This window comes from Argiope bruennichi, chromosome 6, assembly GCF_947563725.1.
Source record: "Argiope bruennichi chromosome 6, qqArgBrue1.1, whole genome shotgun sequence".
Taxonomy (NCBI): domain Eukaryota; kingdom Metazoa; phylum Arthropoda; class Arachnida; order Araneae; family Araneidae; genus Argiope; species Argiope bruennichi.
Window position 1 is genome coordinate 20,812,451 of NC_079156.1, and position 14,557 is coordinate 20,827,007.

Here is a 14,557-nt window from a genome sequence, read left to right on the forward strand (position 1 = left end):
ATACCAGTGCTTTATAATGCTGTTCATATAGCATAAATATTTCTTTAAGATTTCTCAAATCAATTCCTGTGGAGCTCATTACTTAAAAGAGAGCAAAGTTCTGTGGTATGACTTAAAATTAGTAATCTTCCAAACTATCTGATGCAATATTGGGTTTGACTATAGAATGAACTGAGTACTATAATATTAGACTGAGTAGCCAATATTGACTGTAGGTGTCACATGCACCAGCTGTTTCATTACTTCTCGGACATCCACTGGATTTAGATCGTGAGAATTTGATGGTGAAAGTAAATGAACCACAATTTTAATTCCTTTTCTAGTGACTCTCTTCGTGATTTCATAAGTTGTTTATTTATATGCCAAGATTTCCTTTCTAAACAAAATTCGACAATTACTGCAACCTACATGTTGTGTTTCCATGGCTAACAATGAATTGCAAGACTAATTGTATGACATACACTTTTTGCTTTAATGCGTATATTAAAATCTCATTTTTCCCCCGTGAATTTTTAAACATTTTGTTATTAAAACATGAGTGATTATAGTTGATTTTATTTTTCATAATTCCTTGGCCAAAAAATAAGTTGTCGCTAAAACCTATAAAAAACGTATGATTACCAAACTTTCAGTAATAAATTGACATAGAAAAGTGATATCAATACCTTTCGATTCCTTTAATAATATCATAAAATCTTCTAGATAGATAAGTCATTCGAAAACCCTCTTATAACAAATTTGAGACCGAACTGGTCAACAGAGATGTGGTTTCAGAATTGTTTAAAATCTAGAAAATATAGAATTTGGCGTATATTTCTGGAAAACGTGATCTGGAATACTCACATCAATAAATTCAGAGTGTTTTCTTTGAGTGCGTATATGTTAATGCGCATTTTAAATGCTTGAAATTAAAAAAAAAAATGTTCTTCAGAATTACAAAAATAATTTTTTTAAAGTTATTATTTTAATTGCATCGTTGTATTTATTATATTGATTTTTTTAAAAAAGGATAGATGTTATATTATCTATATACAGTGTCTATTCTAATCGTTATCGAACATGTAATATCTAAAATAATAGGTAGGTATATCCTTCTAATTGGAAAGAAGGGTTTAAACGACGAGAAAAATTGCATTTTATGTTGTTTTATTAAATAAATATACCGCGGAAAAATAACGAAATTTAAATATTCATAGAGTGCCTCAGTCAAATTTAGAAAAATTGTTCTTGACACATTAAAATTTTATGAAAAAATTGTTTAATTTTAATACGATTAAACTTGACAGAGTTTCGAAACTTTAAATATAATTATTTTAGATGGTTTTAGGTCATTTCATTAGCCATCTACAGAAAGGTCAAGCAATGAATAGAAATTATTTGCTCGAGAAGGCTAAATTTTCAGTTAAAATGATGCAATTCGATGCAATGAAATTGGACATATATATATATATATATATATTATATGCAAAGAGCCCATTCTATAAAAAAATTTCTACTTTTAAAATCAAGGAAATTTTCACAAAGTAAGTGTAAAACTTTTTTCTCAGAATGGAATGATGAGTATACAGTTCTTTGGAACTAATTTATGTAAATATACTACTTAGAATTCCAACGAAGAAACTTCGCATTGACTCTTTTTGAATATTTTATTAGAACATTTGAAAATCAATATTTAATAAGAGATTGTTTTTATTTTTAGTTTACTAAGTTAATTTCTTCCTTCTAGCATAAGTCATCAAAAATTCTAAAACCTACTTAGACTAGAAATGAATTATTTAAATGAAATGCAAATGAGAAATAATTAAGTAAGTTCGTCGCTAAAATTTCCAGTCGCTGATTTTTCTTTTTGAGAAAAGTAGTTCAATTAAATAATTTTATCAAAGGGGAGCGGATTTTAATAAATGAATTAAAACTTGAATTTTAAATTTCGATTTCGAAAAAAAAAATATGGAATTCTTGTTCAAGTTATACATGCAGCAGCAGATTTCAGATTTGGCAGAGTAGGCAGCTGCCTAGGGCCAGTAGAATAAAGCAGAGAGAGCACAAGCAGATTGAATACTATTTTTTTATGAATTATAAAATAGCAGAGATGATATTATTACCTTTTTGTTAATTATAACTGGTGAGATTTTTCTGTTTCTTTACATTTACTTAGTTATTATGTCTAGTTTAAACACCGAACAACTGTTTCAATAATAATGTGTGCAATCATGGATGTTACGCTTATCAGTCCTAATAAATAAATAATAGCATGTACATTTTTGCATTATCATATAGAAGTACAGAGAAAGAATTGTAACCATCAAAAGAAATTATATCCGAGACTTTGACGAATCTCCACTTTTTAGACTACCCTGAATTCAGAAAAGATGTTTTTGGAAAATGTCTGTCTGTGTGTGACGAAGATAACTCAAAGCCGCTTCCAGCTAGATGGATGAAATTTGTAAGAATGTATACATTCTTTAAACCAAATTTGTAGATTTCTATTAAATTTTGGACGAAATCTTTTAACAGGAAGTCTGTCTGTCCTGTTGTTCGAATGTAACTTAACACAACAAAACGAAGACAGCTAGGTGAAAAAATCCAGTATACAGATTTAACATTTATAGAATAGACATCTATCAAATTCCCAGTTAAATCCAACAAGGGGTTGAACGTCTGTTGGTCTGTACTTACCAGAAACATGGAAACGCGATAACTCAAAAACATAATGACTCAAATATATCAAATTTGGGATATGATTCTGTGATAGTAATTGTAATTCTGTGTCAGATTTTGGTATCAATCCGTTGATCCAATCCCGTTGGTTACGAGGTTATTGAAAAATGTATCTAAAATAAAACATGAACAATTTGTTAAATTAATTAATGTGTTGAAATGTGAACCTAAATTGATCATCTTATTAAAAGAAAGGCTTCAGAGTGAACATTACCTAGGGTCTCAGCATCTAAATCTGTCAATGGATATACGTCAAGTTAATTATGAAACTTTGACATTACAACATAGTGTCCGTAGGTTGTTCTGTAACGTACGGAAGTCGATATCCAGTTAAAGCTTCTGATTGCATTGAATTTAAAATTTCATCTCTAGATTAAATACATAATCTAAATAAAGTCTTTTTTTTACACTTTCCCCTCATCTATGTGAATACGTAAAATTTCAAAATTATAGAAATTTAGCATAAAATTATTTTAGAATTATTTTAAAATAAACTTCGAACAGTCTTGAGTGACCATTTTAATTATTTTTTCCACCAATTTTTCTCGGATACTTTTTATACTACGAAAAAGTACTTCAAATGAATCGTAATGGTGTAAGCGTCATCTGGTGGATTACTTCAGATTTGCGTTCGAATCTGAATTTTAAATAGTCACTAAATATGGACCTTTGACAACAAAACTGATAATTACTTTAAACGAAATTTCACTTAGAATCGTAAGAATACTTGCGGATGCAATTAAAAATGGTTTGAGCATGTGAAGTAGGATCTAATCTTTGTATAAAAAAATCTGCCAATCGCCGAAAAGGCAGAATTTAATAGACCTGGGCCTATCTTTGCCCAGATTAAGCCTAATCTGGGTGTCCGAGATAAAGAAATGTCTTCGTAGATTATCTTGAACACCATTTTCTTCTATGTCGAACAGAATTCGGCGGAATTTTGTGATGTTGTATGTTATCAGAGTCAAATTCGACCAAGCATTAGTCAAAAATAATTATTAACTAATTATTAAACTATTATTAAAACTAATTATTAATTATTTAGAACGTGATGATGTTTTGGTTTGGGGTTTTTAAAGAACTTCAAAATAAAGGGTATGGGTTGAAAGAAGTTATCGCCCAAAGACGCACTAAGAAGAAAACGGGAATGAACACGTAACAACATGGAGAGTTGTCGAAAAGCTTATATATATGTATATATATTATAATGATAATAATAATATTGTTTTCTTAACTTTCATTTTCAATTTTACTAGATGGCAAAAAAAGTTTTCGAGTTCGAAAGATTTTGAGATGGGAGGAAAGAAACAAAACCCATCGCTTTTCTAAAAATTGCCGCCTGCGCAATACAATAATCACGTGATCATTCCAAATCAGTTTAAACTGGATTTTCGTAAAAAAAGAAAAAAATTCTTTCCACGAGAAAAAGTTTTGGTGCTCGATCGATTTTAAGATGAAAAAATCCCATTGTTTTTCTAAATATCGACGCATGCGTCATCTGATAGTCACGCGTTTGTTTAAAACTGGTTTAAACTGACTAATGACTTAAATGAATTAAGACAAGCAATGACTTAAAAAATAATAATGTTCTCACACGATAACTTGAAATTTGCGATGACAGATTTCAATTTCTTTTGTTTTAATTGACAAAATTAGGAAATATAAATAAAATTAGAGCTGTACGAGGAAACACGCTCACGCAAGAGAAAAAAAAATAATATAAAAAAATCGGATACAATGAAAATGCACTTGTTAAAATGTACGTAAAAATATTAAAGATGATCTAAAGCTTTATGAATTTTTGTATATCTCGGTTCGTTGATTTCAAATAGATATGTAGCTATTCATAGAAATTATGTATAGATCAGACCTCTCATGGAGGTCTAAAAGATCTAAAGTATAACTGTTCGTCAAAATCCAGAAGCCTAATTTTTTGACGATTACAATTCTTTTTCTAGAAGAATTCTAAGATAACGAGGCTGTTTTATATTCTATACGAATTCCCTGTTATTTCAGAATCTGTTCTTCCCCGAGAATTCTTACGACCTCCCCAGAAGTGATGAAGCAATCCCACGAGAAGATCTGGCCTGCAGGTTCTACGGCTGCACCTCTCTTGGTAAGGAAACAAACTGCCACATGTTCCGGATACCATGTTCAATACCATAATTATTTCACTCGTAAAGCATTTTTTGCATCAAATTTTAATTCCAACTGCTAAAATCTATAACAAACATATTGACACAAGATGTACGAAATATCCAAAACGTTTTTTCTATATTCTGAATGGCATACAATTTCGTCAATATATCCTAACAGTATTGGTGACTGTTTTATGATAATATATTTACAATACAAAAAAAAAATTTAAAAAAAAAACTCAGTCAGATGCCTCAGCTTAAATCATTGTTTATTTATGTATAAAATAACAAATTATTCTTGACTTATTACCACATTAGCTAAAATCTATCAATACCATAAAATGTGTTCATACCATAAAATAAACTTTAAAATATAATTTCATTTTTTTCCCAATTTTTTCAGTTAATTATATTACATTCAGATTTTACTGAACAGCATATGAAAGAATCGTTGGGATTAAAGTTCAGAAGGCTTTAGAACTTGCTTGGAGTTAAAAAATTTATCAAAGATGGCGTTGTGACAGATTTTGGGCAAATTTTGCAAATATAAAGGAAAAATATATATATAATTTAGGAAAAAATATTTCAGTATTGTTAAAATTGTAACTTATTAAATCAGAATATTTTATAACCAAAACTATTTCGTCGAAGAATACAAAAAAAAGGGAGATCGTTTCATGTGATGAAACCTACGTTATACACAAAAATATAAAATCAGATGACTTTTTATTAAGTCAATCAAATAAAAACAGCCTTATACTTGCTCAGTGAACTTTGCATTAATTTTAATCACAGATTTCATTGTCAAAACGAAGAATAGCTACAGAATAGTTTAAGTATCCTTACAGTTGCGCAGATATAAAACTTAATATCGCCTTTCAAATAGGAGATCGTCTAACATCAGCCTTTAAATACACTCTCACAAATTTCACAGACTTTGTGACCAGGAAGTTTAAAAATAATGACCTGTTATTAAGTGTTATATGTTTTTGAAAAGTCTTAATTGAGCCAATCATTTCGCATGATACTTTGATTTGTGAAAAAGAAAAAAAATATTATGAAGAGAAAAAACTTTTTATTCGTTGTGAATTACATTAATGTTGGACTTCAGCAGCGGTTTTAGTTAACTACAAAAATTCAGATGACTGTTCAGTTGCTTCGTTAATAATGATAAAAACTCTCCTTACATATTAAGGAAATTTTAGTATAATTTTCCGGTTTTAACAGAAATTGCACTACATATGGGACATTTTGCTTGCTGTAGAGTCATAGAATTATAGAATTATCTCTAAAACACTGTGAATAGAAAACTTTAATTCTAACACCCCTGCATTTTGTCCCCATTCAGTTTTCTCGCATTCATATTTTTTTTTATCAAAGTAGAATATATTTTCATTCCGCTTCTGTTATTTCAGCACTGGCCTTCTTGTTGTGGTCATTCTGGGGTACAATGGACAAAGGCGTGGTTCGAACGCTTCTTCTGGCAACAGCCCTCTGTCATGGTCTCCAGATTTTAGGTAAGAAAGAACATGAAGGATTCGATTAAAATTTTCAATATGTAGTGATTTCATTTCAAAGGATATTACAGGAAATGTTAATATGATTTGAAATTTTTGGAAGCATTGATGAAACCCCAGTTGTTATCATTATTTTCAAAGACATTATCTCAATATATTTATTTTTACTAAAGAAATAATTACAAGATAAAAGAATGAAGGCTGTTATAACAAATAATCGCGGAGAAATCACTCCATCCTCCTACCTATTCGAGATAGTTGACCATCTTCGTGATAGCTTGGAGACAATACTGTGTAGGATCCGTAAAAATCTTTTCTCAAGAAATACATCTCATCATTGGAACGGAAGTAACACGAGTTCTATAATATTATCTCCATTGGAAAACACTGAACCTGGAGCTTCTTATCCAATATCTGAGGTGCCTTTTGATGAAAATGTTCGAATATATAAGTATTATTTCATTTCTAACCATTGATTTGGGATTATGTGAATTCATTGTAATCGCAGTGAAACATAATTTATCGAAAAACACGTACCAATTTCGATTTAAGACAATTTCGCCAGAAAGATCCCGATTCATATTTACAGGACATATGAAAGATGTGTTCTACAATTCATATTCTTATAAAATGAAGCCATTTCTTTATATTATAAGAATGACAGTTTAAGAGATGGGAATTCCAATTTTGCAATAATGTCGTTATTCTTTTAAAATATTGTTGTCGCTTCAGATCATATGGCTGCATTATGAATCATGGAACTCGGCCTCGGTGGCCTAGAGGTGAGGGCTCGGTTTCGGGGATAGAAGGATCTAAGTTCGAAACTCGATTCCACTAAAGATTCAACAATTAGAGGGATTTAGTGGGCATTAAATCTGGTTTATTGGACCCAGAATCTATTCGTTGGTGTCATATGGAAGTCTGGAAGGAGAGAAGGAGAGTAGAAGGAGAGAATAACTATTATCCTCGTTATTAAACTTGAAGTTCGAAATTTCGAGGTTCGTCCCAAGATAACCCTAGTGTTTCTTCTCAAATATGAGTAGTTGATTTATCCATCTAACTCTCTTCGTTTTGTACTTATCGTGCTTCTTATATTCGGACAGCTATGCTTACACTGAATGAATTTTGTTCAAGAAATGGTAGAAATCTACAAATTTGATGCATATATTGTATGCCAAATTCCATCCATGTATCTCAAAGCATTTTGGAATGTCGTGTTCACTAACAGGTAGACAAAATTCCAAAAATGAGTTTTTCGAAATTGGGGAGGACTGCAATGTGGAGATTTGTCAGAATTTAGAGTTAGAATTTGTGACGATTACAATACTTTCTCTTTATAGAACGAGAAAGCGAAAGAATCTTTTCAATGCGCCATCTGTTGGCGCTTAAGTGAATCTCTTATTTGTTATTCGAAGTAACTAATTTAGGATTTGAATGAAATATAAAGAAGGTCCTGTAAAAGAAAATCTTCCTCGACCGAAATATAATATATTCACTCTTATATCTTCTTTTGTTTTCATAGCTAAAAGTCTATATAACAATTAGAATTCTAAAAAAAATGGTTATTTTACAAACAACTAAATTAAAAATAAAATATAATTCTTGTTCCAGGCTATATTTTAGTTATGTCTGTTATTTCCATTTACGATAACTCCCCTTGAAACTTTTTGAAAAGATTCTTCTCATTAAATGCGAACTTATCGATTTTCTATCATTTCCTCTTATAACAAAAACAATCAAACATTTTTTATTTCAGCATTGATGACGTCTCAATGGGGTACCTTGCTGAACTGGCGCACCCTGACTTACCTTCTGGTGCGTTCAATCCTCGTTTTGCCCAACGCCTACTTCTACAGGAACATCGGTTTCTGCGGGCTGCGCATGCGCAAGTCCACCTCCTTCAACAACCTGAGAGACTGTGTCTACAACAGCAATTCGAGCAGCAACAGCCACGGGAAGTAAAATAGGAGTGATGCTTCGATGTATTCATTTAATCTCCTCATCTATGTCTGTCTGTCCATTGTTGTTACGGCGGCAATTCAGATGGGCCCATGACTACGATCTACTTACGTGTTTTAGCTGTCAAGATTTTCATCACTCATTATAAAACGGTAGTAACGGATATTTCTTTCTTTAAGTTATTTTTTAGTGAGTGTTTTTTTTCTACAAAAAGAGGAAAATGTAATAATTTTTTCACTTATTTTAAACTCTCTCGCTATTAAAATGGCTGAACCACCCGTGGTAATGGTTTACTAATAGACCAATTTTAGATAGGTTTCTTTTTCAAATGAGGAATTCAGAAAGTAAAATGAGGGCATTCTTCAAAGTAATTTGTTTAACATTTTGCACCCCTCGTTTGAAACAAAAACCGGCTCCAAAAAGTCTCATTAATATAAAATATTCATAGTCGAGCTAGTAGTGAAAGGTTGAAAAGCTCATTCAAAAATATAATTCATGTGATAAGGTTACACGAGTTAATATGCTATAGAAGGAAATCAATAACTTACAATAAAACCAAAGACACGTTTTTACTATTCAGTTAGAGATTGAAATGTGAAACTGCTTAATTTCTAATACTCCAGATGTTGATTGTCATGACCCTCTTACATACTTAAGACAAACGTGAAAAAAATAAAGCAAAAAATAAAGCAATAAAGTTATGAATTGAGTGCGAATACGCAATGCATCCGTTTAAATTGAGAATGGAAATACATGAACCTTTTTTACTTTATTTAATTCTTTCTTGCAGGATGCTTCAAACTGATTCAAAAGGATGAAGATTCTTAATGTAATGCATTTTACTGTAATGTTTTAAAAATTATGAAATTATTTATATATATGCCGAAGGGATGTTGTGCGTTTGACCAAGATAAATCACATAGGGCAGGAATTCTCAAAATTTTAAACATTACTATGCACTTCATTCGCGTCTTTAGACGAGCAGTTAGAAAAGAGGTTTTATAGTCCACAAACAAACTTTTATTAAAATATGATGTGTTTATTCTTAAATATAATAAATGTTAACAAAATTGATAGCGATCCTCTTCTAAATTTATGCATGCACAAAGTAATTGAAACCACGACGAGTAGTTTCTGATGTTGGTGGAGGGAAATTAAGCTGACACGAGTAGCTTGATTCTATATTGCGTTTTCTTTCTATTATATTTTTTCGGAACATTTTATATTATATATAAATGCATTTAAAATCTTGTAATAATCGAAACAAAATTGATTCGCGCCTCACTACTGGATCGTGATCCAAAGTTTAGGTATCTCTATTTTAAAGCATTAATATTTAATTTGTTGGTGGAATAATAATTAATTGAAGAACATTTCTTTTGTTTGAGAGCTTGAGCCCAACTGAATTGTCTGTGTTTTGTGATCATCGTCACGGATAAAATAGCTTATATTTAAAATAAGACAGCTTTTTATTAAAATTTTATTCTATTGTCCGAATTCGAATTCATTTGTTTTATTATGAGTTATTGCAAAATATGTAATATAAATGCTTTGCTTTTATTCAAGCATGTGAAATCCTTTTTTCATGCCATTAAATATTCTTTTAAAACGTTATTTAAAGAATCGTTTCACTGTATGTATTATGATATGTATTTGGCCAGTGTTGGTAAATTATCTGAACATATTTTTCAGAATTAAGAAGTTAAGAATAAAAGAACAGAAAAGAAAGAATTGCAAGTTAAGACTAAAATAAAAAATTCTCAGAATATATATATTCTTATTTTATATATTTTATAAAATATTGTATATATTTTGTAAATAGAAAAATATTCTTATTTTAAAATATTTTTAATTTCATCAAGTGAAACAAAAAATATTGGAGTTTTACATATCCACTTTTTAAAAATTTCATTTAAATTATTACTCGATAATTTTTATATTTTTGTTTCTTCTAATAATTTTAAAATTATTGTTTATTTCAAATTATTTCTGGATTCGGATATATTTATTATTTCGCATATTTTCTATTACATGGATATATTTTAATGTTTTTTAACGAAGTTTTAATGATTTACTGAATTTGCTTTCAGTAAATCATTAAAACTTCGTTATTTGCTTTGAATATGTTTAGAAATTTCAAATTCATGATTTATTTGAAACCTAAAGCTGTCTTATCTGATATGACAATTTCATCTGTGATCGGCATTGGATGTTCTTGAATTTTAAAAGTTTTTTCTTAAGCCACGGTTTTATTAAAACACCGTAATGTGCATAGTTATTTATCTGCATTATTTCCCCAACTAGTGATAGTTAAATGTTATTTATGTATGTATTTCCTCCTTAAACCAGTACTACAAGTATTATCGAATTGAATTGTATAAAGGAACATTGTACCTTTGAGTTTCACCTTGTTTGAAAACGTATGTGTTGCAGTGCTTACTTTTAATTTAATTATTTTATGTGAATAAAATATAAAAGTTTTAATCTTAATCGCTTGTAATAAAATATTTAAATTGCTTGTGACCCCTTTTAAATAAAAATGGTTTATTTTTACTGTGATAAAACGAAATTCGAATGTAAATTTCAAGAAAATTAGATTCCTCTAATTTCTAAACAATACATAAAATCAAAAGAAATTTTCTTTGGGAATAAAAAGTGTATGTAAAAAGTATAAACTTTAACTAACAATTGTTTATTTCGTTTTTTCATTAACTGTAACTGTTTTATATGAATACAAAAAGGTTTCTAGTAGTTATTTATATTTAAGAATCAATAAAGAAGCAGTAAAACTTTTTAAGAGAATAAAAAAAATTGTAATTTTGATAAAGAAAATTTATAAAAAATATTAAAAAATTTAAAACATTTCTGAGCAAATCATAAAATTAAATGATTATTTTCAAAATATTTTATTGATAAAATCAACAATAAAATAAAATTATAAACCAAATTTAGTGCCAAAAAATATTTCTAAATAAGTATTTTACTGTGTCTTTCATGTTTTTTTATTCGTAAATAAATTTAGCTACTGTTTCTCTCTAAATGTTTCATAAAACAAAGCAATAATTTGCAGCGAACTTGTAACACCTGCCTCCGAAACAAATTAAGAGTAAACATGATTTACGCAAACGGCATTTTTGCTATTATGCTTCTAATGCCATTCTGGCAAGAACAAATTGTACAAATAGGTTATATATAATTATTTAAAACAATTTTATTAAATAAGAATTGTTTTTTTACAAATATTTTTCACTATATTCTTAAAATGTTTTGCAAAATCAGTATTTGGAATTTTTGAAATGGGCCTTTTGATTTTATTTGCCATGCCACTTTTTCACTTTTGGTACTTAACTGTTTAGTATTTTCTTAAAATGTGATATGTGTATTACTAAATTGTATTTTATATGCCATTAAATTCCTTTTTCCTTCTTATAATTTTGCAAATCAATTTAATAATATACAAATAAAATGTTGTACATTCGCAGCATTAAAATGTATATTAAAAGCAATAATTATTTTGTGTTATAAATATAGATTATTTTAATGTGTACACTTATACTTGCATTAGCATGTCATTCTTTAAAAAACAAGCGACATTTTCACAGAAAGGTGAATATTATGTATGTGTAATCCCACGTATTTGTAAGAAAAAATTGGCTGTGTATTGTAAAATAAATGTATCTCTCGTTCTTTTTGTCCTTATTCTTTTCTTTTAATTAAAAATCGATACATTATTTACTAACATATTATTAAAAGATTTTTATCTAAATAATAAAGTGTTAACAAGCAGATTTACTATATGCAATATAAAAGAGCTCATTATATTGAATGTAATCTAGCGACTACATGCGTTAAATATTGCATTGATAGGAAAAACACAGTAAAACACCTGGAAGCGTTTCGTGCTATGAATGTGCTTGAAGTATTCTTTGGCTGTTTGTATTTAGAATCTACAGCGCATCGTACAATTGCTACTTGCATTGGTAAGAACAATTCTTTTAAAAACTGAAATAATATAATAATTATTATTATTTTTACTTCAATTTTATCGCATTTTTTATTGCGAGATTCATTACATCACTTAACTTAATTTACGATTTTTGTTTTGATCTCTTCAATTAATATGGGAAATTTTCTTTTCTTCAGTGTGCTAGCAACTCTGAAGGTCATATATTTTGACGATTATGATACTTTTTTTACTTTCACGTATACGTAGCATAGAGAAGTATAGTAATCTTTAAAAAAATCGAATTCTAGATTATGACGAATCTCCACGTTTTAGATCACCTTGAATTTGAAAAATATTTTTGGAAAATGTCCGTCTCTGACAAAGATGACTCAAACGCGTTTTGAACTAAACAGTTGGGATTTGATGTATGGTCTTTAAGTCAGCCATCTAATTCCCCGACCCGCCACGAAGGCACACGGATTTAAACCATAAAAACTGAATTACCGGACCACTGCAACAGCAAAACTGGCGGGAACTGTGGTTGAGTCCTAAGGCCTTCACCGGCCACGGTACAACCCTCCTCGAAGGAAGTACGTCCCGTCATCGATGGGAGGAGTCAGATCCCCCACCTATTAGTGTACCCTCGAGGGTGGCGAGATCCAACCACGATGCCGGGAGCATCTCATCCTCATTTCGAGGTGCCCCCTCCGGGGGGTATGTATGGTCTTTAAATCAAATTTGCAGATTTCTGTCATATTTTGAGTAAAATCAAAATATAACAGAAATCTGCAAATTTGATAAATTAACACAATAATTAAAAAAAAAACTAGAAGGCTAAAACTCGGTACACAGGTTTAACACCTGTCAAAGTTTCAGCGGAAAGCAAAAACACAATGACTTTAATATATCAAATTAAGCATGGGATTGTGAGACTTCACAAATGCAGTTTTGTGTCAAACCTTTGTTTCAATCGATTAAGAAAATATGTTTTAAGCAGAACTTCTATTTTATGATGCTATTAACCGCATGCCAGGGATTATTTGCCAAATTACTCGCCAAGGATGACAGGACCGATTCAATAAAAATGCTGAATTCACGCCAAAAGTTAATATTTCGTAAATAGTGTACGCCAATGCCACATAAGGGCTCTATGGTTCGACAAGTTTTTTTCGAGAATATGCGAGAAAGTTTTGTTGAAATCAATCGCACTGGTTATTTATTTCGCATACGAGAACGTCAAACATAGAACCATACAACCGTTGCCTTCAACAGAATTTATAAGAATGAATAGAAAATCATAATACACATTTTTGTCGCAGAAGAACTATTAAAATATCCATATCAATTATTCAAATTCAATGACGAGAAAGAATAAATCGTATGTTTATTAACAGTAGGAAATTCAAATGTATACTTAATGCTCCTGTTCAGAATTCATTTTGAAGCTTCTTCTCTTTGGAGACTATCTGCTAATTGAATTCAACGAAGAATTCCACACGCAGCCTGGAAATCGATTACATTTCGAGATCCGCCGTGATTTTTTTGTTTTACAAATGAGTCATTTAAAATCACTTGAAATCCTTTAAGACAAAAATTGGATCATTACGAAAAAGAATATTTAAATCGTACCTCGGGATGATAATTGAATTATAACAATACCCTTCATGAAATGAATCACTGTATTCCAAAATTCCATTAGTGTTATGATAATGAGTTTTAGAATTTCTGCGGAATTTTGTTCCCTTTTATAATTAAACCCGAAGGAAATCTCTTTTGGTCGTTCATTCGATTTACGCCGGGGCGATCGATGGAATTTGTGACGCACTGAAAACGCTGATTGAGTAGACATCTTTTCGACATCAATCGACCCGATCAGTCCACCGATGCAAATATCGAGATTTTAAAAAGACATTAAAATAATTTTATGTGGGTAGAAATTTTCGAAATTTTGAATTCATTAATGAGTATTCACTTTCCAGTAAGCACATAAAAATGCTATAATCGTCTACCAATTTAATGTGAAATTTTTTATGAATTTTGGTCTCTTAAGCTTCAAAATTGTCGAAAACCCCAACAGATAGATTCATTTTATTGATATTTTTAATTTTTTTTTTTAGATTTTTAAGTAATAAACGAAAAAGCAGTGCAAGCAAAAAAAAAAAAAAGTAAGCACTTAATAAGATGGAATTCGGAAATAAGGTGCTAATCAGATGGAAACAATCCAGTGGAAGAAGAAGAATTGATTCTCTCCAGACCTCATTCAGACATGGGGTGTTCCA

General features: G+C 30.0%; 1 protein-coding gene across 5 annotated transcripts in view; it reads left to right on the forward strand.

Annotated features, from left to right (window-relative positions):
* LOC129971375 (tumor protein p53-inducible protein 11-like) overlaps positions 1 to 12,019 on the forward strand; it is a 404,928-nt gene extending 392,909 nt beyond the window's left edge. For all 5 annotated transcript variants that reach the window (XM_056085081.1, XM_056085083.1, XM_056085082.1 and 2 more), the window contains 3 exons: positions 4,735 to 4,834; positions 6,272 to 6,373; positions 8,130 to 12,019. In XM_056085081.1, the coding sequence (XP_055941056.1) occupies positions 4,735 to 4,834; positions 6,272 to 6,373; positions 8,130 to 8,335 (408 nt within the window). In that variant the 3' untranslated portion in view covers positions 8,336 to 12,019. The remainder of the gene's footprint in view (positions 1 to 4,734; positions 4,835 to 6,271; positions 6,374 to 8,129) is intronic.
* Positions 12,020 to 14,557: the final 2,538 nt, after the last annotated feature.